The sequence below is a fragment of the Aulostomus chinensis genome, chromosome 21 (genome assembly GCF_037954235.1).
Source record: "Aulostomus chinensis isolate RoL2024-O1b breed Wild chromosome 21, RoL_Achi_v1.0, whole genome shotgun sequence".
Classification (NCBI taxonomy): Eukaryota; Metazoa; Chordata; class Actinopteri; order Syngnathiformes; family Aulostomidae; genus Aulostomus; species Aulostomus chinensis.
The window spans coordinates 7,505,575-7,529,434 of NC_141340.1; the positions used below are offsets into that span (position 1 = coordinate 7,505,575).

At 41.7% G+C, this 23,860-nt stretch overlaps 4 protein-coding genes across 11 annotated transcripts in view; 2 read left to right on the forward strand and 2 right to left on the reverse strand.

The window, feature by feature from the left end:
• Positions 1-610: 610 nt before the first annotated feature.
• Positions 611-2,660, forward strand: mnx1 (motor neuron and pancreas homeobox 1). The gene is made up of 3 exons (XM_086191459.1): positions 611-1,163; positions 1,812-1,972; positions 2,304-2,660. Exons 1-3 carry the CDS (start codon positions 665-667, stop codon positions 2,589-2,591), a joined length of 948 nt encoding a protein of 315 aa, XP_086047585.1. The 5' UTR covers positions 611-664; the 3' UTR covers positions 2,592-2,660.
• Positions 2,661-4,339: 1,679 nt separating this feature from the next.
• On the reverse strand, positions 4,340-12,782 carry nom1 (nucleolar protein with MIF4G domain 1). Its single transcript, XM_086192235.1, has 11 exons — positions 11,507-12,782; positions 11,308-11,420; positions 10,096-10,291; positions 9,515-9,838; positions 9,269-9,379; positions 8,827-8,997; positions 8,360-8,481; positions 8,113-8,245; positions 6,351-6,482; positions 6,149-6,258; positions 4,340-5,285 (listed from the first exon to the last, which is right to left on the reverse strand). The coding sequence occupies exons 1-11, from the start codon at positions 12,425-12,427 to the stop codon at positions 5,108-5,110; spliced, it is 2,511 nt and encodes an 836-aa protein (XP_086048361.1). The 5' UTR covers positions 12,428-12,782; the 3' UTR covers positions 4,340-5,107.
• The window catches only part of lmbr1 (limb development membrane protein 1), a 36,211-nt gene continuing 25,115 nt past the window's right edge, over positions 12,765-23,860 (forward strand). Inside the window, exons 1-5 of the mRNA XM_086192236.1 lie at positions 12,765-12,980; positions 16,310-16,382; positions 18,293-18,332; positions 20,051-20,190; positions 20,929-21,032. Of these exons, the coding sequence (XP_086048362.1) occupies positions 12,918-12,980; positions 16,310-16,382; positions 18,293-18,332; positions 20,051-20,190; positions 20,929-21,032 (420 nt within the window). The 5' untranslated portion in view covers positions 12,765-12,917. The remainder of the gene's footprint in view (positions 12,981-16,309; positions 16,383-18,292; positions 18,333-20,050; positions 20,191-20,928; positions 21,033-23,860) is intronic.
• rnf32 (ring finger protein 32) overlaps positions 18,276-23,860 on the reverse strand; it is a 70,788-nt gene continuing 65,203 nt past the window's right edge. For 4 of the 8 annotated variants that reach the window (XR_015111076.1, XR_015111075.1, XR_015111069.1 and 1 more), the window contains one exon: positions 18,610-18,706. Coding sequence is in view for 1 of the 8 variants with exons in the window: in XM_086192239.1 (XP_086048365.1) it covers positions 18,638-18,706 (69 nt within the window). In the remaining 7 variants the exon portion in view is untranslated. Of the gene's footprint in view, positions 18,707-22,080; positions 22,976-23,860 lie in introns of those variants that run through there. The other 4 variants (XR_015111072.1, XR_015111071.1, XR_015111070.1 and 1 more) reach the window with 3 other exon arrangements.

The following is a 23,860-nucleotide window of genomic DNA, read 5'->3' on the forward strand; positions in this document are numbered from 1 at the left end:
CCCTCCTGATGTCCCGGAATACAAAAGCTGGCAGTATAAAAAATAATAATAATAAAAAAAATAACCCTGCAACTTCATTTGATTAAAGCCAGATTTAAAAAAAAAAAAAAGATTTCAATGCAGCTTAATTTGATTGTTAATTTGGAGAGTTTGTGTGCGCCAGAGTCTGTTGCTGTGACCTTGGTCAAACGGTTGATGTATACGCTGGAAGCCAATCCCCCAAAATGTATAGCGCACTTCCTCCTATAATCATAAAGGAATAAGCTCTTTAGTCACTCTGGACACTTTTACTCGACAAGCCTCCTGTTAATGAACTGTATATTACTGTAAAAAGGCGAAAGATGGCATCTCGTTATAATTAATGGAAAATATGAGGTTTTTTTTTAACAACATTTGCGTCATTTTCCTATAATAGCAGCACCCCGCGGAGGCGTTAATACAGCCCGCGGTGATTAGAGGAGAGAGGCGTTGTTGGGTCCGATGGGAACCTTGGGACAGCCCCCTACCACACGCTGCACCAATCGCCTCCATCTGACGGGGATTAAGTGTCACGCCGAGCTTCTCTCTCACACTTCCGAGCACATTAGAACTTTTGAGAGGTGGGAAAACGGCACCGGCGAGTCCTTCCTTCATAGCAGACCGAGGACGCGCACCGGGGGGCTCCATGGAGAAATCCAAAAACTTTCGCATTGACGCGCTTTTAGCAGTCGATACACCCAAAGTGCAGACCTCTCCGCTGGCGCTGGTGACTTCCCTCTCCTCCCCCTCTTCCTCCATCCCGTCCACGGGGAGTGTGGCAGCCTCAGAACTGACGACCAGCGGCGAATCTTTACGCACGGAGACGCCGTCCCCGCCGAGGATTTCCACTTGCGGTTTGATCCCTAAACCTGGTTTCCTCAACAGTCCGCACAGTATGGTTGGATTACACCCGCAGAGTACCGCAGGGATCCCCGCACAGGCTCTCTACGGGCACCCCATGTACACCTACTCCGCGGCTGCCCTCACAGGCCAGCACCCTGCCCTGTCCTACTCGTACCCGCACGGCTCCCATCACCACCACGCCAGCGACCCCATCAAACTGACCGCTAGCACCTTCCAGCTGGACCACTGGCTCAGGGTCTCCACAGCCGGGATGATGCTGCCAAAAATATCCGACTTTAATTGTGAGTAGCCCAACTGTTTCATGACAAGACGGCAAAAAAACCAACCCTACATAAATCATACATTTATTCTGAACATAAAGTAAGATGTAGAGTAGTTCATACAGAGTTAGACGGTTCCCTAACAACCAATAAGCACCATCCTAACGTTGGTACGCACCGTGCGACTTCAAAACACGCAAAAAAAACCAACAACAACTAGAGTTTAAAGAGAGTTTTCCCTCAGATTTGATCACCTGAATGACACGGATGTCAAAGAGTGATGATTTTTCTGAGAGGAACTAAAATGGACAGATAATGGACAGTGGGAAACTGGCAGAAGAGTGTGAAACCCACAGTCGACATGCTATTTGCTCACCAGATACTGCCTTTTTGTTTCTGCTGGTTTTAGCAGATTTGTTCAAAATGAGGTGGCAAATAGCTTCTGTATGGCCATATTCATAGGGGAAAGCTTGCTGCTTCATCCACAGACAAACAGTCTCAATACATGATACATTGTTTCGTTTTCTATACATTCCACCACAGTATTTTAGTGTCAGGGATTTAATGGATTTTGTTTCTCCAAAATATTCATATAAAAAAGTCAAAATTATTCTTGCAAATCATGTGGAAATTAATATTCGTTTGTTTTGTTTTGTTTTGATCTTGCAGCTCAGGCGCAGTCCAATTTACTTGGCAAGTGCAGAAGACCAAGAACTGCATTCACAAGTCAGCAGCTGCTGGAGTTGGAGCATCAGTTCAAACTGAACAAGTACCTGTCACGACCCAAGCGCTTCGAGGTGGCCACGTCCCTCATGCTCACTGAAACTCAGGTCCGGCTACACACAAACACACACAAACACACGCAAGCACACAAGAAATTCATTGTTTTTTGCGTGATTGATAATTATTGTACAATCTCTCTGCGCCCGTTCTGAATGTTCAGACGTCTCCGAGAATATTTCCAGGGGTTTAAACCTTAAAAACACATTAAAAAAAACATTAAATGTTATTTTTTAACTTAATATGAAGCAGGTCAATAAACATGTTTGCGTAAAAGCAGCGCAGGAGGACAGGTGACTTTCACGGAAGCTTTACGCGCGGCTCGCCTTTGCGTGGTTGATATCATTTAAGCTTTAAATTAATTGACAATTTCTTCTTCAGGTTAAAATCTGGTTCCAGAACAGACGTATGAAGTGGAAGAGAAGTAAGAAGGCCAAAGAGCAAGCCGCCCAGGAGGCCGAGAAGCAGAAAGGCACCAAAAACGGCCAAGAGAAATCGGACGGACTCGAACAGTCGGATTATCAAAGCAAGACAAACACAAAAAACGGCAGAATAAGAGACTTCAGGGACAGTGACGACGACGAGGGCGACAATTTCCTGTATAACTCCTCAGACTGCTCCTCGGATGACGAGAGGAATCACACCAGTGACGTTAGTCCGCAGCCTTGAACCCGAGGAGAGCCGAAGGTGGCGTCTCATTCATAAAGACTTCCTTTAAAGTGCATTTGCATGTAAACTTTTATCACAGAAATATTCATCGTTTTTTTTGTTACAAAAAAAAAAGGGAACATTTAGGTCAAGTATAGATGATCCTCATGTTACTAAAGAAGCAATAAAGCAGATGACTCGGCTATAGTTTCATTGCATGGATTCTATGCAAAAACGCATCAAGGATTTGGGCACCTGGCAATAATCTCAATACTCTTCACCTAAAAAGTCTCCTGTCATTTCTATATTGGCCTTAATCGTTCTTTGTTGTGTCAGTGGGTAAAATTACGCTGGGGAAAAAAAAATACGTTATGTTTATTTTTCTATATTGTATTTATAAAAATGGTCATCGTGTACCAGTGCATGCTAAATGGTTGTTTAGCGTCTCAAACAATGTGAAATAAACTGTTTTTATATAACTCTTATTGTGGCGGAGGGTTTTTGGCGTTTTAAAGGGGGAGTGAACAAAAATAAAGTAGTCCCTCGATTTCTGATTTACGCAGCGCTTGAGCGCGGATGCGGGCAGAGGCTCGTGTTTTTCTGCTGCTCTGACAGGTCGGGTCATGGGAATCACTGTTAATAGCGCTGTCGGATCTGTGCAAGCGTGCGGTGAGAGCAAACAGCGAGTAGGCAGGCAGACGGAGGAAACATTTCACACCACACTAGCAATGGGCTCGGATTAATAAGCCTTTTAAACGCTGCTCAGCCACTATTTTCAGGGCTGAAATCATTTGCAGCACCCGTGGCCGTGCATGGAAATATTTAGCTTATTGTGCCACACGCTTGCCTGTTAAAATGATATTTCATTGGCCTTGAATTTTAATAATTATTTGAGTGATGTTTTAATTTTACAAGATGTAATGGCATCTTGTTTTTTTTTGTTTTGTTACATTTAACATTTTTAAATTGGGATTTAGCTTAACAACTGGCTTCCATCTGCTGTGAATACAGTTTGATTTATTTTGTTGTTCAATGTACATGGTGCTCTTTCAGACAGAACTTTTATGAAAGTGGACAATGACGACTATCAACAGTCCATAGAATGGTTGTTGTCATTGTTCCCGCTGTCATCAGAGTTTAAGTGTAGCAAGCCTGACTGATAATGTGCCATTTGTAGCAGGATTACTGAAAGATCTGCTGGTTATCTTAGACTGTTTGCTTTTCGCAGACTAAATCAAAGTTCAGCTGAGGGTCAAGCCCAACCAGAGTACACCAGGTAAGGCTGATGGCGACTCTCCGGTTCACAGCTGCAGACAATAGCTTGTGTATGGACCGCGCACTGAGCCCATTGATCCGGCCAGATAGATTCTAAAGTAGAACCATCATTTCTCACCAACTGAACCACTGCTGCTGGGATGCAGGGGATCACTGCGTGCGCTGTCACCCCAACTAAAAACAGCTCTTTGACGTGAAGCTACTGAGGAGTTTTGTGGAAAAGAGTAGAAGCTTAGTGGCCGATTCCTGACCTCAGGCTGCACTCCTGCCTTTGATACAGGCTGCATACATGAGGCTAATTAATGGCAGCGAGTATTAAATGTCACCGCTATGCTAACCACGCGGGGAGATACTGATGTCAGCCAGCAAACAGAAACAGACTCAAGACTCAAGGCCTCAAGTCATGTAAACACAGTGACTCACTGCTCGTCATACTCTGGGTGGAAATATCAACAGAACAATGATAACATAGAAATATTCAATAATCAGGCTGATGAAGACTTTATTATAATATGCTTTTGTTTGTGTACGCGTGTAAATACACACAGTAAATCTCAGAAGAATGGTTCCAGGTGTCCGAGGGAAGTGATATTGACCGGCCGTACACTGCCTCCAAGAGGGCAGACTCAAAACGCCGAAGCATTAAAATAAAAATAAAAATGAATGAATAGAAAACAGGATTATGGTCGTGTGTGTGTTCATGTGGAAAATAATATCAAAAATGTTTGTCTTTAATTCTGACTCTTACCCTGACAGTTGTGATTCTGAGAAGAAAAGTCATAACTACCCGAAAAATAAGTCAGAATTGTGAAATGAAACTAAGAATTCTGACATTCTCGCGATTCAAGTCCCCCCCCCTCCAATAAAAGAAAACCAGAGCCTTTAGCCAAAGATTTGAGCAAATACCTGATTTTCTGAGTGCAGATTTACTCAAATAACAGCAGTAAGATGGTCACTGTCTGTATTTAGAAGCTGAAATACAAGAAATATTTACTGCTATTCAAGTATCATTAATCATAAGAAAAATCTATAAATATTAATTGAAGCGATATACACTTGCTCTTAATATAAAACACATAAGCTAAGACCGCTGCGTGTTAAAAAAATATCTTCCAGACTTGGAAATATTAACAGTGAAAATCATTTACAACAACTTTCAAAAGAAAAACAGATTTATTTCTCCCTCAAAGTGAAGTGTAGCTTTGAGTAACCAGTAGGAATATGACTCCAGCAAACCTCCTGATGATGCACCGTTGTGGCTGCTACAGTTTGAGTTTGGCCTCTTTGGCCTCCATGGCTTTGGTGGCGACCTGCGCGCGCTCCGACAGCGCGGCTGCTTGCTCGGCTGGTTCCTGCGACTGGGAGTTCTTCAGCAGGAAGTGGCTGATGAAAAGTTTCAAGCCCTCCCGCAGCATTCCTAGCTTGGGAATTCCTGAAATCCTGGAGGACAGGAAACAAAGAGAGACATTCAGAAGTTGCCATCACCGGGGAGTTAAACTAGACTTTCAGCTGTGTTAGTGACGTGGCTCCAGGGACGCCTCTACCGTGGCTTTTTGACTTTTACCGTTGAGTCATTGTGACATTTTATGGATGGATTTGAACATTCATGCTCAACTTGGGATGACATGTAATAACTGTGGTCCACTGGTATCTTTTACCTTGTGCCATCATTGAGTCAATATTTGTTCAGTACTTTTGTGTAGGATGCATTTGCATGCAGCGCATTCTCACCAACCTCCCTGTCAAATCAGTGAACAGTGGCAGGCTAACGAGCTAAGGTAGCAGCGAGCATCGAGACACTACACCTGGCATGTCAGCATGCTGATGATAACAGTTAGCTCAAAGCTCAACCATGCCCAACTATTTCTGGCACCAATACTGGGAATATCTTCCAGCGAAGACTGTCTGACGATGTATGCTGCAATACCCATATTTAACTGGTTATTTATGAGGTGACTGGCATTTCCCTCCGCTTTGAGTGTGCAGCTATAAACACGCCCAACTGACAGTGTATGAACTCGTTCTTTTTCAAGCAACGATTTGACATTAATCTAAATGTTGAGGAACAGCAGAAGAGGGATGTTTTGCTTCACTTTCTGGTTCAGTTTCAAGCTCCACATCCACCCTCTTTCCTATAACCACGCATGACAGTGATGCAGAGGGGTCCTGGTCCACACCTGAGAACCCCAGCAGCAAGCAGTTACATGATTTCAAGGGAGCAAAAATGATATTTTCAGTTTTTTTTTAATATTCTTTAACTTACAGTGTGAGTGTGAACTGCGGCTAAACACATCGATGCTCACCTTCCAAAAATACTGACTAGATCCTCCAGGTCCGTTTCTTTTAGTAGTTTAGTCAGCACTTGACGCAAGAAGCGCACTTTGGGCTTGTCAAGTTCTCCAAACTCTATTACCTACACGAAGACAAGCACGATCTATTCAACATATAACATTAAATATATAACATAAATGTTACCGTGCCACACAGATAAAAAATGCCACTGACTTTAAATACGGAGAGTGAGAGGCACTTCTTCTGGAGGAACCGGGTAACAAGCTGGATCAAGTTGTTGAAGGTGCTGCTGGGAAGGTTGGAGAGTTCTCTGAATTTGTCCCAAAAGCTGAACTGGAAGGTCATCTATGAAAATACAGATAATAAATACACATAAATATGTTATGAAACAACAGATAATAAATACACGATATGATTGTAAAAGCCATTACAGTGAAAATAAGCACGGTAATGATTCCAAACTGTAGACAAAACACTTAACAGGAACCCACTTTTCGACACAACTAATCCACTCGACCAGATCCAGTCTACATGTAAAAAGCAAACTTTCCCAGCAGCTCTGCTTCCAGCTCTTTGGTGAGGACAATAGTCATCAGTTTCTGATACAGACTGGCGGTGAGCTAGGAAGTGACGTTTGTCGTCACAGTTTGAGTCGACTAATACGAGAGGTGAGAGGTGTGAGGAGCTCCCACAATGAAGAGGTGAAACGCAGGTCACACGCAGAGACTGGGTGGTCTGTCACGCACTCTCACTCACACACACACTCTCACACACACACACACACACACACACACACACACACAGTCTTTAAACGTCACTTATTATCGGTGTTTCTCATAAGGAAATTTTCATCAGCTTCTAGTAAGGAAATTGCTCTTCGCAGCTCCAGATATAATTACAGGGATGACATGTCTGTTCCTTGAATTTCATTGCCTGCTGCAATTTGTTTATTTATCTATAATTATTATTATATTCATATTGATTTTTGGGTTCTGCACCTCCCATTTGGGACAAATATCCAGTACTGATTTGGAGTCCACAGGTCCTACAACATGGAAGGTACTGAAAAAATGATAAACAACTGATTTCTCACTATAAAAAAATATCTTCTGCGCTAAAAAATTAACATAAAATATTTGAGGTGATAAAATGCAATAAATACGGTGGGTCCTTGAGGTCTGATAAGAATATCTGGAGTGTATTGGGAGACCCTCGATTGCATGACATGGAAGCTATTGGGAAATAAAAGAATGATTTTACAGGGTATGAAAAATGCACTTTGCATCAAAATATTCCTGTAAAATTCGGCATAGGCAATAAAATGGAAAGACAAAGGTGGGTCCGGTACTTTCGGAGTCATACGAAAATCTGGTACTGATTTGGAGTCCCCAGGTCAGTTGACCTGGCAGATGTGGAAACATTTAAACATTTTGCAACGTATGAAAAAGACATTTTGCTCTAATATATTGATAAGAAATATAAGAGGCAATCAAATGCAAAAAAAAAAAAAAGGAGGTGTGGCTTATACTTCCATCAAGTACTCATCTCTGGTTCTGATTCGAAAACCTGAGGTGAAATGATAAGGACGCTCTTGTAAAAAAACAAAAAACAGCAGAATTTTCTGTATGTAAAAACAAATTTTGCACTGTGAATATTCATATTAATACAGGAGCCTGAACAATGCAATAAAAGAGGCGTGAGTTGTGTATTTGCAGTCTGACACTAATATCTGATTTGAAATCCCAAAGTCAAAAGACACTGACGCTACTGACTGGAAAAATAACCTAAATTGTTCATTAGGAATAAAGCTGATTAATCCCATGAAAACACATTGTTGAACTCAAATAGTCTGGTTTGTTTTAACAAGTTAATCTATTTAATTCCTGCATGAATGTACATTTGGTTACTGATGAGGGACACTAGATGTACTGTAGATTTACGCTGGTTAAGGTTCCGTATTTAGCAGCAAGGGTACCTGGAAGCGACGATCATGGGAGCAAAACTTTTCTCCCAATACGGCGTAAAAGCCATTGAAGGTTTTCTCCTGGAGACAACAGTCCATCAGGACATGGACGATCTCTCTCTCCTGCTTGTCCTTCAGACCCATCCTTCACACAGAGCAAATAACAGGCTTTGAAATGTCAACCTCACACTTGGAATATCTTCTTTATTCTTATTTTTGGGTCGAGCGACTTCAACGGGAGAGGGGAGTGACGACAAACCTCAGAAGTTTCTCAAATGCATCCAGGTAATCCTCACTGGTCATCAGCACGCAGAAAATGTTTCTTCTGACCTCCGTGTTCATCCTCTGTTTTCGAGCCAGATCCAGAACTTTGGTGCTGAACTGAAAATACCAACAGCCGCAATAAAGTGAGAAATGCTGCCATGGAAAGACACATGGTGTTTATCAGTGTGTGAATATTTCTGAACAAATGACTGCTTGGCTTTCTCCACGCTTGCGCCGATATGAAACTTGAGACGATACGAAACCCACAAATTATAAGTTTTGACAGGAGACGAAAAAGTGAAGTCACAAAGAGCGAGGGAAGGAAATCTCTGGCATTTATGATCGATCAGTTATTAAAACACGACTGACTGAGACTGATAATCAATTACCTGACCTAAGAGCTCAAAAGATGCAGCCTGTCATGTACACTGCTTCACACCTCGTGTGGTTCAAACACTCTACCTGTCTTTCAGCGGCGCTCTGTTTCGAAGGTGCGTTCCCTTGTTCGGTGATCATGGGTGCTCCGCTCCACGAGGAGCCCACGATCCACCAGCGGCCCACTTGCTCTGCTGCCAAGAGATTGTCCAGAGAAACTCGGAGCTTCATGTCACTGCCTCCTGCACTCCGGTGGACCTGAGCAGCACATTTACAAGGAACCAGTTGCAAGAGCAGTTAGCAGGCATACACTCTTGTAAAATAAATGTGGACTTCATTAAGTAGTCCAGCCACACTCATATTGCGGGCATCAGAAACAGCATATCAGCAGGTGGCTCTCTGAGGACACCTGGTGGCATAAATGGGAACTGCTATAAAATAAAATAATATGAGAGAATGCTGCACACAATTAAGGACACAGCGGATAAAGTGATATGTCATATAAAACTCTTAGCCAACAGTCACCTACCAGAGTTCTCTGCAGCTTCCTCAGTCTCTCCACTGGCTCGGGATCATAGCCAGGGATCTTCCTCATGTCATTGTTCTTCAAAGCCAGCATGGTTTCCAGCATGAAACGCACCTGAGGACATGTTTTCATATGATCTAATGTTACAAACACCTCCAGAGGAGCAAGTTACATAATGGTTTGGTTATTATTAGGGAACCTTATTCTAGACCATCTGCTAAACGTTTATTTCCATTACTGGTGCCGTACTCTGGTTTGATCCTGAAACTTCTTCCCGACGTCACTGGCCTTCCGCTGAGCTTCAGAGATCAGCTCCTTGAGGGCAAGAGCGTCGTCCTTCCTCAGGGAAAAGCCCACATTCCTCAGGACAAACAAAACTAGCTCAATGTCTTTCTCCGTGAAGGCTCCCACCAAACGCTTGAGAATGTCAAAGATGAGGACGGAGTGCACCACTTGGAAGTTATAGAGGTGAGCAATGATGGCCACCAGATTGTCGCACTCTTTGCCTTCATTTGAGCTCTTGTAGGCTTCGTCGAATTTTCGGACCACTGTCTCCAAAAAGTTTGCTCCCACCTGGAAAATTATGTAGTGACTTTCTGATTAATATTACTATTTATTATTATTGTGTGAAAAGCATATATATATATATATATATATATATATATATACACACACACATATACACACACACACACATAATTGCACAGTAGAAGTAGAGGCTTATAAAAAGAGCCTTCAACAAACACATAAACATGTCACTCAAAAAGAATCTGCTTCACACAATCCTTATTGCCTTGTTTGCGTCAGAACTCTGAAGTGGGTGTCTTTACCTCCAGCCCCACGGCGTGATGGATGATGCTGACTAGCAGGATGTGCTCCATCAGTAGTCTGTCAGGCATCAGGGCCGGGGTGACGCAGGCTGCTAGCAGCACCTCTGTTATCGTATCATTCATGTCCTTCCTGCTGTAGCTCATGTAGAGCTCCTCCATTTGGCCACTGATGGACGCCATGTTGGGCTCACTCAGCCTGAGGAGGAGGAGGCATTGATCCAGAACTTGGTCACTAATCTGACAAGCTTAGAAGTCACAGATTTTGGAGTTTGTGCTGTTTAACATGGTAACCTTCTGGATTAAAGATTTAAGACATGGTGAATTCAGTTACAAGAACATCAGGGAAGGCATTCTGGGGAGCAGCCAAACGGTCTCCCTATAATCATTTCAAAAAACTTATGTTGCCGCGAAAATGACAACTTTCTCACACCAGGCTGAATTAGTTACGTCTACAATTTTGCCAATGAGGTTAATTGTTTTGGGTTCTTTCAGTCATTTTTGACAGAGAAATCTTTCAGTTATTTTACATTAAATAATTATATCAGGTATACGATGTCACCACTGACTTTGGTTGAGCAAGAAAACTCAAATAGTTGTAGACAGTTTTTGATTACATTTAGTAAATTGAGGCACAAGCAGTAATTCATCTGGAACCGGATGTGGGTCTGATGACATCATTCCAATTTGACGGAGGTTATTACACTGCGAGTGCTCTCGTTTGTTTGTTGGCAGGAACATCTCGAAAACTAATTTTGATGATATTTGGTGGAAAGATAAATAATATTGCGAAGGACAAGTGATGATGGAGGCTATTTGCTTCTAATTGCAGACCCTAGTCTTGGCAATTTGTGAGATTACGGCAAATTGTTGAAGCGTCCACGGGGAACGGTTGAAAGAAGATCAGGAATCATCTTGGTTGTTTTCAAGATCTGCGATCCCAAAGACTCATTTTAGTCAGATGAGTGAAAATAGTTTGATGATACCATTTTGATACTATTCCATAGCTGCATAGCTTCCTTTGAAGAGGTATGAGCTGTCTCCCCACGTCTAGTCACAAACGGATTAGAAAATATAACCAAAATTGTGTTTTTTCTCAAAATTCTTTGTTGATTTGAATGGTTAGCTCCTGCACTATGAATCGTATCGTGACTTGTACACTATTTGCGTACTATTTAACGACTGTTGATGTTTGAAACCTTGGTGTTTGGTTACCTGTTCACCAGGCCTTTCACATTCTTCTTCAGTTTTTCCAGTTCAGCTTTGCGTTTATCATCTCCGGCATTGCGCAAGTGAGGCGGCACGTACTTGCCTTCTGCTGACGTGACCTAAGAGACGACCATTAGATGTAGTGCATCAACACACGCAGTGCCAAGTAATGACAATTAAGGAAACATGTCAGGTGTGAACTCACAAGTCCTGAGTTGGATCCTGGGGTTTTTGAGACGGGAACTTCTTTTTCCTCTGTTTCATCGTTGTTTTCGTCCTCTGTTTCACCGCTCTCATCTCCCTCCATTTCTTCATCCTCTGCTTCCTCTTCAACAAGCATTTCTTCATCCTCTTCCCCTTGCGCATCTTCATCAACGTCACTTTCATCCTCACATGAATCTTCTACGCTACCTTCACTCGTCATCTCATCTCCCACCTCTTCTTCATCATCAGAGAGCTGCGAGTCATTCTTCTCAAGCTCTTCAAAGTTCTCTCTGGCCATGTCCATATTGTCATCGCTGTCATAGATCCCCGGCGCAGCCGTAGAACCGGAGTCAAGAACTCCAAGGATGTAGTCAAGTCCGTCAGCAACGAAGGACTGCGGAAGTTTTTTCTTGTTCTTTCTCTTGTTTAATCTGAGACAGCGTTCTAATTTCTTTATTTCTCTGTCCTCTTCTTCGTTTGCCTCCAAAAGTGCCATCTTTCTTGTCTCCTGAAGCTTATTCACTTTCTTGCCCCCCTTGGATGATGTTGTTTTAGATTTCTCTGGAGCGCCAGCAGACCTGCTCGGATTCATTTTTGGCTCTTCTCCCTTTACTTTCTCCTTCTTCTTCTTCTTCCTCTGCAGCTGTTTACTAGCAGCTGTTTCTTGGTCTCCACCATCACCACCAGGTAAAATGACAGTCTTTTTACCCTCGTAATGACATTTCATTTTGGCTTTTTTCAGCTTTCGCTTTTCTTTGCGTAACTCCTTTCTGCTTTTCTTTTTAACAAACGTATAGCTTCGATCATACTTCTCCTCTTCTACGCCACTTTTGCTTTTCACAAACTCGTCCACTGCAACCATGTACTTCTGCAAAACTACATTTCCCTTCTTTTTGCTGCTCTGCTTAAATTTTCCTTTCATCTTAACAATTTAGACGCAAGATTACGGACCACTACAACGTTTAATTCAACCGGCAAACCTCTAACAACCTGTAGCCGGTAGGCTAGCTTAACATTAGCTTGGTTAATAAATTGACGTCACGTACCTGTAGAGGATTTGTTAAAAAATAAAATGAAAGAAAATAAAATAAAAGACATACATAAAAGATAAACTGGGCTATTTTAAATGCATAACTGTTACCTCAGGCGACACATGCACCACCATGAGGACCACAATGTTGATTCTGTGACCAATTCCTTCCGGGGCATGCAGAAGATTTGGCGATTGTTGATGACGTATTTTATTTTGGGGCTACTTTTTTTTCGGAGCGGGTTTCCTTCGATGCGAACTGTCTTCCAACCAGTCAGGGCAAGTGTTGCAGCGGAGGTAGCAGCACCCAGGGATTGTTGCTGTTGTCCAAGCTAGCATGTAGTGAGTCTGTAGCTTTTATTTTTAATATGCAATATGAAGAATGGAAGAAGACGATGTTACTATCAGAGAGCAGAATTTCCACAGCCAAGTTCGAGAGTACATTGTAAGTAAGCGGCTACGTCTGCTAGCCTGCTAACAACGTCCTCTATTGCATGCACGGTAGCTAGCGTTAGCATGAGCTGTCAGTTGGACTCAGCAGAATTTGTTAAGCTTAATCCACCGAGCAGAAATTCCTCATTCCATTTTACTTTCTTTTAGGGTGCTGCCTGGTGACATGTATTTATTTTAAATAAATCCAGAAATAATTCTTCCGATTAAAGAGATCTACAAGAACACTCGGTTATCGTAACCAGTTTATTGAGAGGTTATTGAACGTGTTATGATGTTAGGTTGCAGATGTAGCTCAACAAATAACATAAATTAACGGAAATCGACTCAAATGAAGAGCCGAATTTGAGGCAGAATTAATCAGAGTAAGTCAGTTAATGACGGTGTTACCAGCTTCCCAGTCAGGAAGCGAGATTGGAAGGTTTCCCACAATTTAGGAAGACTTTCTTAATAAAAAATAAATAAATAAATAAATAAAGTCAATATCACTCTTAATTTTAATTAAACTTTAATAAAAATGTCCCTTCATTCCAGAAAAAAATCCTTCATAACTTCCTTTAGGTTTTTAGGAGGGTGTAATTGGGAAATATTTTCCACATAATTTCCTCTTTGACCAATATTTCAGCACTGCTTGACATAATGTGTAAGAAAATAACATTCTTCCTTTTGATGATTCATCAAAAATATCTGCCATCCCCAAAACTATTTTATTTTTAAATTTTTTTTAAATTAACAAATAAGGAAATCAATCTAAAGAGACATCAGACCAAAACACAAATACTCTAAATTATTTCATCAGCTTTAGTTTTCCCACCCCCCCCCCCCTCCTCTCATATGTCATGAAGTCATCCCATATCGACATTGCTAATGTTATGCTAATAATATCCCTGTAACATTTAAGCTGCATGTTTATGTGGAGTCATTTTATTGATAGATTTCTGCTGGCGCCAAATACAGTGTACTCTCAATATCCTGCTAAGATTAAGTTCAGTCAATGAGCGTGATGCAGTGGCAAGATAGGGCACTCTTACCACACCAACAGTTAAGTGCAGGAAACGTTCTTTTTCTCAATAGTTAAATAATATATAAGGAAATATTCAAACAGGCTATTCCAGCGTCAACACTAAACACAGAAATGAGGTTACTGGTCGAAATATAAAGTGTCACACAGTGCTTTGTATTGCTTTTTCTGTAATTCAGTGTTCCTACCACCTCCAGACGAGGCTTTAACATCATTATTGTCACCGCATTCTTTTGAACAAAGAACTGTGTTGAACAATTTGTTTTTGTGTCCCAGATGCTGTTTAACTGGTGCTTCACGCTCTAAGCGACAGTAGCTGGCCAGGTGTTCAGATATCTGTGCAGGAATCTGGCTCGGTCAATCACATTAGTCCTAGTGGCTTAGAGCAGAAAGTGGAACCCATGTTTCACATTCATGCACGTGAAGTCTGGTCACTGCTCAGAGAGGCAACAGGGTGTGGCGAACATGTTAAGAACAAATGTAATTACTGTCCTTCACCTCCAGCTGGAGTTCATCTATCATAGATGTGTGAACACTGCTGCTTACTTTAAAAGTGCTTGAGAGAAGTTATTACTTACTGTATGGCTCTGTTTTGTTTCTTTTTAAGGGGAAATGAAGGGCTACTGAAGGGCTGTGTGGTCTAGATGTACTGGTGCTGACTGGTCTATTTGGGTCTTGGTGTTATCTTCACCCTGACTGTTGCGTCTCTGTCTGTGCTACCTTATCAACTCTGAACACATGATTCTGTACTCTTGCCTTGTGCCTTGCTGCCAAAGCTTCTTTTACCACCGTTTTGTGTCTTATGTCTCAGTTTTTTTTTTTTAACACAGCTGTGATATCTCCTTGGGGTTTGGATTTCCATGCCAGTATGTGTGGTGTCTGAACTGACTGTGCCATCTCATGATCCCCAGCTGGGCCATGATGAGTTGTGCAATGTTGACAGGACGGCCAAGTGCTGAAGTTGGAGCCTCTAACATTAGTTGCGTCCCCGTCACTGTCATGGTGGGGGTGGGGGGTTGAAATGAGATCTATGCCTGACACCATCCAGCTTGTCCTGAGGCCACTATTACCTAACAAATTCCACACATGGGTAGTGTCAGTATCAGCATGACTCTGCAATGTAGTTTTGGCCTAATTAGTGTCATCAGAGATTTGAAAGAGTGATGTCTCGCTATTTTTTTTGTTTTTTTAGCTCTATACTTACGTAAGTGGACCGTTTTTTAAACCTCCAGTGCTGACTAACTCCTGAAGTTCCGTAATGTGATGCATGAATTCACGAGTCAGAATTGTTTAACTTACTTTGCACATCAAAACAGACATACATTGTTGGTTTTAAAGATGAAAACAATGGCCGAATGATGTGCAGAAAGAAAAATGTTGCAATTATTTTGACAGAAAGGGCTGTGGCACATCATCTCACCCAGGCTATAGTGTCGCCACCATGATGAGATTCTTTTTATCGCATTTTGCTGTCATAGGTACATTCACACTACACTATTTCTTTGTAGTTTTAAACCTCTTTTAGTGAATTCATCTTGCATGATTTAGTATTTAATGATGATCAGGGCTATGTGTTTTTGTTTTTTGTTTTAATATTTATGCTTGCACAGCTCTCAAGATTGTGTCCTGATGTGAACTGTCGCCAAACAGATAATGCTTTATTTTCCGATTTTGAAATTTCACAAAAAAAGCCTTGAAATATCACGACACAGTGTTAAATCTATATCGTCAACCTCTATTGACAAATATCGAGAGATTATTCATAATTGTAGCGGGGGTTATTATTTTTGAATGTAGTTTTTCGCTGCAACAATGAAACATAAGCTCGGGTTAATTGTGCCTCATTCAAAATAAAGTGATGAAAGTTTGATTTTCCAAACTCAAAATGTGTAACAGTATTTGTTTCCTGTAAGAAAAACTCTGCACTGCTTCCATTGTCCATAAGCAGTTTGTACATACGCTGTCCTGGTTGTGCCACACACACCATGTGTGGGACTTTGGGTCAGTCTGCTTATGAGCTTTAATATGAGACTGTTCATGAGTGCATTCTGGGGCGTGATGTTCTTACATGTCCCGGGTCAAATACTGTATTACATGTCGGCCCTGCATTGCCTTTTCATCGCCTCAATATACACAGAGTGAAGTCCTTCTGTATGTGAAATACATTTACATAAAGACGAAAAAAAGTTTAAACATTAAATTATGTTTTCACGACTGTACAGCAGTTTTATTCTCTCTGGTCTATGAGATAGATCCTCAGATTGAGTTTGGCTTTGACTGAGGTTCTCCCGTTGTCCTTTCAGATTTGCTTCCTCCTGTTTGCGGTTCTCTACATTGTGTCCTACTTCATCATAACGCGATACAAGAGGAAGACCGGTGAGTGTATCTGTAAATGATCCGTCTCTGTCCCTGTCTTCATGGGAACAGAAATCTGAATGTGCCTGCGTGAGGGCGTCTTCAAGTGTCTGTGTGGAGCACGTGTCTGTGGTGGATCCGTTTTCTCTGCTAACATGGTGAAATTTAGTCCCTTTAACTCTGCCAAAGGAGGTTATACGCTTTCACTCCAGTCTGTCAGTCCATCCGTCTGTCTGTCCACAACTGCACCATTTTCTTATGAAATTAGGTGGAGGGGTGGAACGTGGGACTGAGGGAAGAAACCATAACATTCTTTGGATTTGGATCAGACGTGACTCACACGGCTGATGCGAAATTATTTTCTGCTTTCTCAGTAGTGTTTACCCCACACTTGTGTTCCAGCTGGTGTTATTGTTTAAACACATTATTGCATCATGTGATATTTTGAGTCATGAGTAAACCAGTCAACCCCTGGATATGAAGGCACGTCTGCTGCGTCTCCAACATAGACGTGTCAATCAATCAGTTATTTTCGTAAAGAAATAATCAACTTGCAGCGACTCTGAGGAGGTATCACACTCATCTTGTTGGAGATCTGTTCAGGTTGTGGTTAAGCAAAGACAGAGCCCCTCATTGTATCAAGAATGGAAGTCAGGGCCAAAAAAGTGTGTATGAAAAACTGCACACACCTCTGTACACTCATAGTCAGGCCTATTTTTTTCCCTTTATCTTCAAAAGGCAAATAGGGACATTTTTAGAAACAATAGTCAATGTGATCTTTTCAAGAAAGCAGTTTTGCTTCTTCTGTCTTTGATGCAGCATGTGAGTGGAGAAAAAAACAAACAAGGAAAAAATAGACCTTATTACTGGATCCCATTTTTCCCCAAGACAAATATAGTCTGTCCAGGTCACCTGGGCTTCGGTTGTCTCATTTTAAAAGTAGACCAGCAGAAAGTCCCCTCTAGAGTTGTGTTGAGTAAAATCTAGGCTGCTCCTTCTCTTACACCTAGGTGGACTGCTAGTCTGTTCATGTACAGGACAAACGAATCCTGAAAGAAAAAGTGTTTGTTCATGAAAGAACGGTGAAAGATAAGGTGGCAATGCAAGCACAGCTTTGTTTACTAAATGGTGATGGTTAACATACTCGAGATTTTCAGGACACATTATGATGTGCGGCTGCACGGTGGTGCAGTGGTCAGCACTGTCGCCTCACAGCAAGAAGTTTCCGGGTTCAAGTCCCGGCTCAGGCACAGCATCTTTCTGTGTGGAGTCTCCATGTTCTCCCTGTTCCTGCGTGGGTTCTCTCTGGTACTCCAGCTTCCTCCCACAGTCCAAAGACATCAAGAGGGGACGAGGCTGATTGATTCTCTAAATTGACTGTAGGTGTGACTGTGAGTGTGAATGGTTGTTTGTCTCTATGTGTTGGCCCTGTGATGGACTGGTGACCTGTCCAGGGTGAACCCTACCTCTCACCTGTCGCTGGGATAGGCTCCAGCCCCCCCCCCCCCCGCGACCTTCAATAGGAATAAGCGGAAGACGATGGATGGATGGATTATGATATGCTTTCATTCACTGTAAACTCTATTTTGCCGTGATTATTATTAGAATGCAGTTACATATTTGCAAAGAAAGACTGTGGCGATGGATTCGACTGCTACTTCTGCTACCTGGTTGTTTGTTGTGAATGTCACCTCTGACAGAATCCCGTTTTCCGCCATGAAAAGAGGGTTTTGATCCTTTGTTTGTACAAAACTAATAATCTTTAAAAACATCTGCTGTTGTCAAGCGATGGAAATATATCAGCTGTTGGATGATGTTTCAGTGTTTTCCTGCTGGAGAAGTGGAGCCAGTGCCAAATTATGATGTAGGATATTATGACCTCATCATGCTTATACCACCACCCTGTCACTGAAGTGCGTTCTCTTTTATAGACGACCACGAGGATGAAGATGCCGTTGTCAACAGAATATCGTGAGTGGACTTTATTTCTTTTAAATCTTTGAAGAACAATGTAAGTGTAGCGAGCAGAGTAACTAAAGAGTTGTGCCATTATCTTCCCTACAATTTTCGGTAGTATTTCACCTACTGACACGTTTCCCTGCTAAAATGAGGAAAGAAAATGACTAATGCACTACAATAAAAGTCACCAATGACATCAGCTGAACAGCACTGTCACTCACTAATTATTACCACTATCACTGATTGTGTTACATGTCGTGTCATTAGCAGGAACGGTTTTGGCGTGTGTCACGCAGGACTCAGCGTAGAATCACACATCACACTCCAGGGACGTCCGCTTTAGACAAGTCCATCCTGCATTCCTCAAAATGGCACCTCAGGGTCCACTGAAATCACAGAAAGCATTCTAGATAAATGACTTTCTTTCGTGATGTGGTGACTTTGGGCCGGCCCACTGAGGACCCCCCGGACAAATGGTCTGGGCCAGACTTGAGGACCCCTGCTTCTGAATTTCGCCATATGGCAGCCTGTAGAAACAGAGCCAGTCCAGGTCTTTTGTTGTATGTCTGAGGCAGGGGGAGATGAAGAATAGAGCAGAAGGACAATTGTACTACAGATGTAGGTTGACAAGGAGCCAGCTGACTACACAATGCAGTTATTTAAAGCAGCTTTAATCAATATGTGTTACTACCCCAATGTATCAAATAAAGAAGAGAAGTGCGAGGCTGCTAGTGAGAAATGCAGCAAACTCTGCATCTGCCCCAGCGTTATTAACCTTTAGAACAAGTTTATATCATCATGGTTTAGCTCCTAAAGCCAACGTTACATTACCTGTTAAGCATCAAGTCAAAATAGATACTTGCTGGCCATCATAGTGGTGCGTTTATCAGATAGAGAACCACAAGTTTTCCTCAGGACATGATAGAAACCAGAGAGAGGGAGTGAATGTTGCTTAAAAACTCCTAAGGTGGACAAAACATGGGTCCAAAACAACGACAAGCTGGATTCTTGTGACTGGATGGCTAAATATTGTGTTTTCTATACTTGAAGCTGATGGTTCCCAACCCTTGGGAGCGCCCTCTAGTGGGTGGCCAATTTTGTTGTTGTTGTTGTGTTGTTGTTTTTTAAGGAAAGTAGAATAGTGAAAAAGTGAAATATGATCATAAGTATATGGTAAAACCATATGAAATGTATACAACTATTACACTGTTAATAGATTAACTTTTATTATGTCCATATTCAACAACATCATCAGTCCGAGAGTCCAAGTTTGGTAAGCTAACAGCCAATATTCAGGTGTGGTGTTGAAGTAAATTTCAGATAACAGGTTATTAGATGAGTCAAAATAAGCCACATTTACTTTTAGTGGGCTCTGGCCTGGCACAAGGTGGATAGATTGGTAGCATGGATGGATGTTGAAAGTAGACAACCACTGCTTTAAGCTAATATGTCAGTGTTGTGCTCAAAGTTTGTTAACGCTGCCCCCAAGTGGCTGAAAATTGGTAAATACGGGCTTAAGTGTTTCGTATGGGTAAATGAGTAGTTCACTCATAGGCTCTCTGAATAAATTTGACTTTATTAATGAAACGGTAATCCAAGATGAACTCACCAATGACTAACCTGATGTAGAGGAATCAGTTGTCTGTTTATGTATGTGTTTGTTCCAGACTAGTCATAACGCTTGTGTGTGTGTGTGTGTGTGTGTGTGTGTTTGTTTATTCCATTCACAGATTGTACTTGTGCACCTTCACCCTTGCAGTTTCGGGTGGTGCGGTCTTCCTACTGCCTTTCTCAATCATTAGTAATGAGATCCTCCTCTCCTTCCCCAAAAACTATTACATTCAGTGGCTCAATGGCTCCCTCATTCACGGTCAGTAGATCACACACTTCCGCCTGTCTTGATTGTTAAACTGACTCATTATCTCAACCTTTTGGTCCTATTTTTTATTGATTTTAAATGCTTCTGCTCTTTAAATGTCTTCCAACATGTTTTGGGATGATCTGCATGAACTGTGTCAAGTAAAGAAAGATTCAGTAGTTGTGTTAAATGATCAGATTTTCTAATGCACCCAGATAAAAACCGAAAAAAGAAATGATGTCATTCCAAGTAGTAGCATTTATTCGACACCTGAATTACATTTGTTAGTGTCCAAAATTTAAATCTCAGTGTCAAGAATGTTTAACTACAAAAATGAATACATTTTTTTTGTCTAAAGGTAAAATTCAGGAAATGAATCAATTGTAGCTTCATTTTGAGATGATTTTTTTCTTTTTACATTTACTGTTAATAAATTTTCATGTTGACTGAAACAACTTTGAACATACAAACTATAGATATTTACATGGACTGCATCAAGTACAACAATGAAGTGTCTGTCTTCTGAGCTCTATGTAGTATCTTGCATCAGACACACTGGGAAGTGTTGGGTGTGCCTTCAGCCAGCAGAGGGCGTTAGAGTCCATGACATAGTCAGACTACACTGTGAACAGAAAACCCTTTTGCTAGCACCTCTCCTGAGAAATGGAAATATTCAACTTCGAAGGAAACGTGTTTTTTAAACCGAGGACTTCCAACTTGTTTTTATCATTTTTGTAATACTCCTTATAGGTCTGTGGAACCTGGTGTCTCTGTTCTCCAACCTTTGCCTCTTTGTCCTGATGCCCTTTGCCTATTTCTTCTTGGAATCTGAGGGATTTGCAGGGTCAAAAAAGGTAATTAAAAAAAAAAAATATGTATGTATATAAAAAAAGTCTGTGTTTTTGTGGTGCAGCAGCATGATTGTGGGATTTCAAGGCTTAAACAAATGTTACCGTGCAGTTTTGATACTGTTGGTTTCTCTGTCAGTGGTGAAAACTGCAGATTGTGTGGTGTTTGAAGTGAGACAAACCGAACAACTTTCAAATGGGCATCGTGGTTGGTACATGGTTGCGCTGATGTGTCTGTATGCTTTGCCATCCATGCACGAGGTTTTCTCTCAACATCCAAAGCAGCAGCAGCAGGTGCCTAGGCTTTGCCCTCTGCCTGACTCACACCACTGACCGTAACTGCCACCACAGAAAGCTCATTAACCATGAAAGTCTGAATCTGGTCTTCACCCAGCGCCACATCCTGACAAACCCTTCCAATAAGGCCATAGGCCGCAAACGCTTCAACACTGCTGCATCGGCCCCACTGATTTAAGGCCTGATTCCTTGTCACCCCCCTCCCCAGCCCCCTAAAATAAAACTTCAAAAGGACAGGCTAATAATCGAGTTGTAAGGCTCAGCGAACTTCCTTGTTTAATTGATTACCCCCCCCCCCCCCAAAAAAAGAGAGGCTGGGGGCTCGTGTTCCAAAAGTCCATAAAGTCGCAGCAACATGACAGCACAATAGAAGCTTGCAAAATGGAGGGGGAAAGATTTACTTTTAATACACCTCTATCCTGTGTCACAGTTTGAAACACCCCTGGTTTATGTCCCTCCTGGCAAAAGCACATAAAAATTAGTCTGTACTGTAGTGTAAGGCCAGTTCTTTTCTTCCTCAGCCCACTAATTTGTTTAGGTTAGATTTCTTCAGGAGAGGGCAGGTCCTGATGTGTGGGAAGCAGGACGAGGGCCTCTTTCACATTTTCCCTTTTTGTTCTTTTTCATTTCAGCAAGACTGTTTCTTGCTACTGATCCGCCATAAATTAGCTTAAAGGAAGCACTGTTCAATGTTGAGCTGCACATCCAGGTATATACTGTGTGTGTGTGTGTGTGTGTGTGTGTGTGTGTGTGTGTGTGTGTGTGTGTGTGTGTGTGTGTGTGTGTGTGTGTGTGTGTGTGAAGGAAGGGGTGGAGGTGACACTCCCGTTTCACCTAAAAACAGCCCGCAGAGTCAATCATGCAGCTAACAGTAAAAGATGTATAAAACCCAGATCCACTTTCCTATAATGTGATATTATCCCTTTCTCCCAATAACAGCATTAGACCGCAATGTCATAAGGTTTTATGTGGCATTTTAACCTTCTGGGCTAATGTTATGGCACCGAGAGGTCCTTTTGACTGCGGAAATGAAGTGAATGATGAATTTAACTACTAATGTTGTAAGTCAGCCTTTTCATGTGGCTGTGTTTACGTTTGACGATGTACTAAAAGACGCCACCAGAATAAAGATTGAAATGTGGATGTTTTTCTAACGTTAACTGTTCAGCTCGTCAGAGGCTGTGTCACCCGAGTGATTAATAGTGTAACAAATTGTCCAAATTGTGGATGAATCAGAGTGACTTAGGGTCTTGATGTCTGATGTTATGATCCCGGCTTTATTTGCTGCTGTAAAATGTCTCAGGCTTTACTGCTGTGTTCTCAAATCTTCGCAGAAGAGCTGCATCACCGAGGCCTCTGAAGGTCGTCGTTTAGTTCAGCCTTTTAGATTCCAAACGTGTTCTTTTTTTGTTCGTTTTCTTTTTTTCCATGCTGTTGCATAGACAGATTTTGTCCAAATAAATTAATTAATGTTGGGATGGTTTTAGGTCAGTGGAATTAATGATGTCCATTTCCGTTTATGAAGCCCAAAATCAGTCATTTATCTGCTCTAGTTGCCTCCGCACCACCAGTAGATGGCATTATAATGATGAGCACGTTCCGTGTTGTCCAGATACACGATGAGCATGTTCTGACAAAGACTTTCAAGATATCTGTAAAGAAAATTGATAATTATAGGTAGTCATGAAGCTATATTTACTCAAAACAAGATTAAAAAGTTTTGATAAAGGCAGCTTCTAATGCAGCTTAAGTTGATAATCTTAGCATTAATGCATGGTAGTTTTTAAAGTTAATCATCTCTCTGAAAGCACACGCTGAAATCATCAGGGCAGATTATTAATTTGATAAAAAAAACAAACCTTGAAATTCTAGATTGAATATATTTTGTGATTTATCACAGATTTTTTTTAAATTAAAAAATAAATATTAGAAAAGGGCTTGGCCGTGTGAAGCCGCCAAGTCTTACCCACAGTATTGAAATGTGTTTGATCCTGAAACGAGTTGGAACGAGTCTGACCCCTTGACTGACCCAGTAAAGGGCCAACAGGTTTCATCTGGTAGTTAAAGAAACTCCTCATCAATCTCATCCTAAGCCTTAACCCGCCGATGATGAGAAGTGTGTTTATTGTGGAGGGAGGGGCAGTGACGGGAGGGGGGGGGGGGAGGAGGAGGGGGGGGCAAGAAAGAGAAAACGTCTCGCCCAGCAAACCCCGCGTGGTGTTACTAAGATACTCCTCTTTGTTGGAGCTCCACAATGGGGGCCTGGATATTTATTTCAAATCTCCTGCACATGCAGACATTTTTCCCAGGCCTTCTTTCGGGCTGGGCCAGCCGGGAATATAAAGTGGTGTTTACATACCTTTCTTTAAGGTCACAATGTCTCCCTAAAGCTGTCTGTTACAATGTTCGTTACCATGGTAACATATTAGTTCGAGCTGGGAATTTGAAAAAGAACAAGCAAGTTGTTCAGGTTTTTTTCTCCCCATCCTCTCGTGACTCAGTTTTTCTAGACAAAGTGATAAGTTTCAAACTTTACA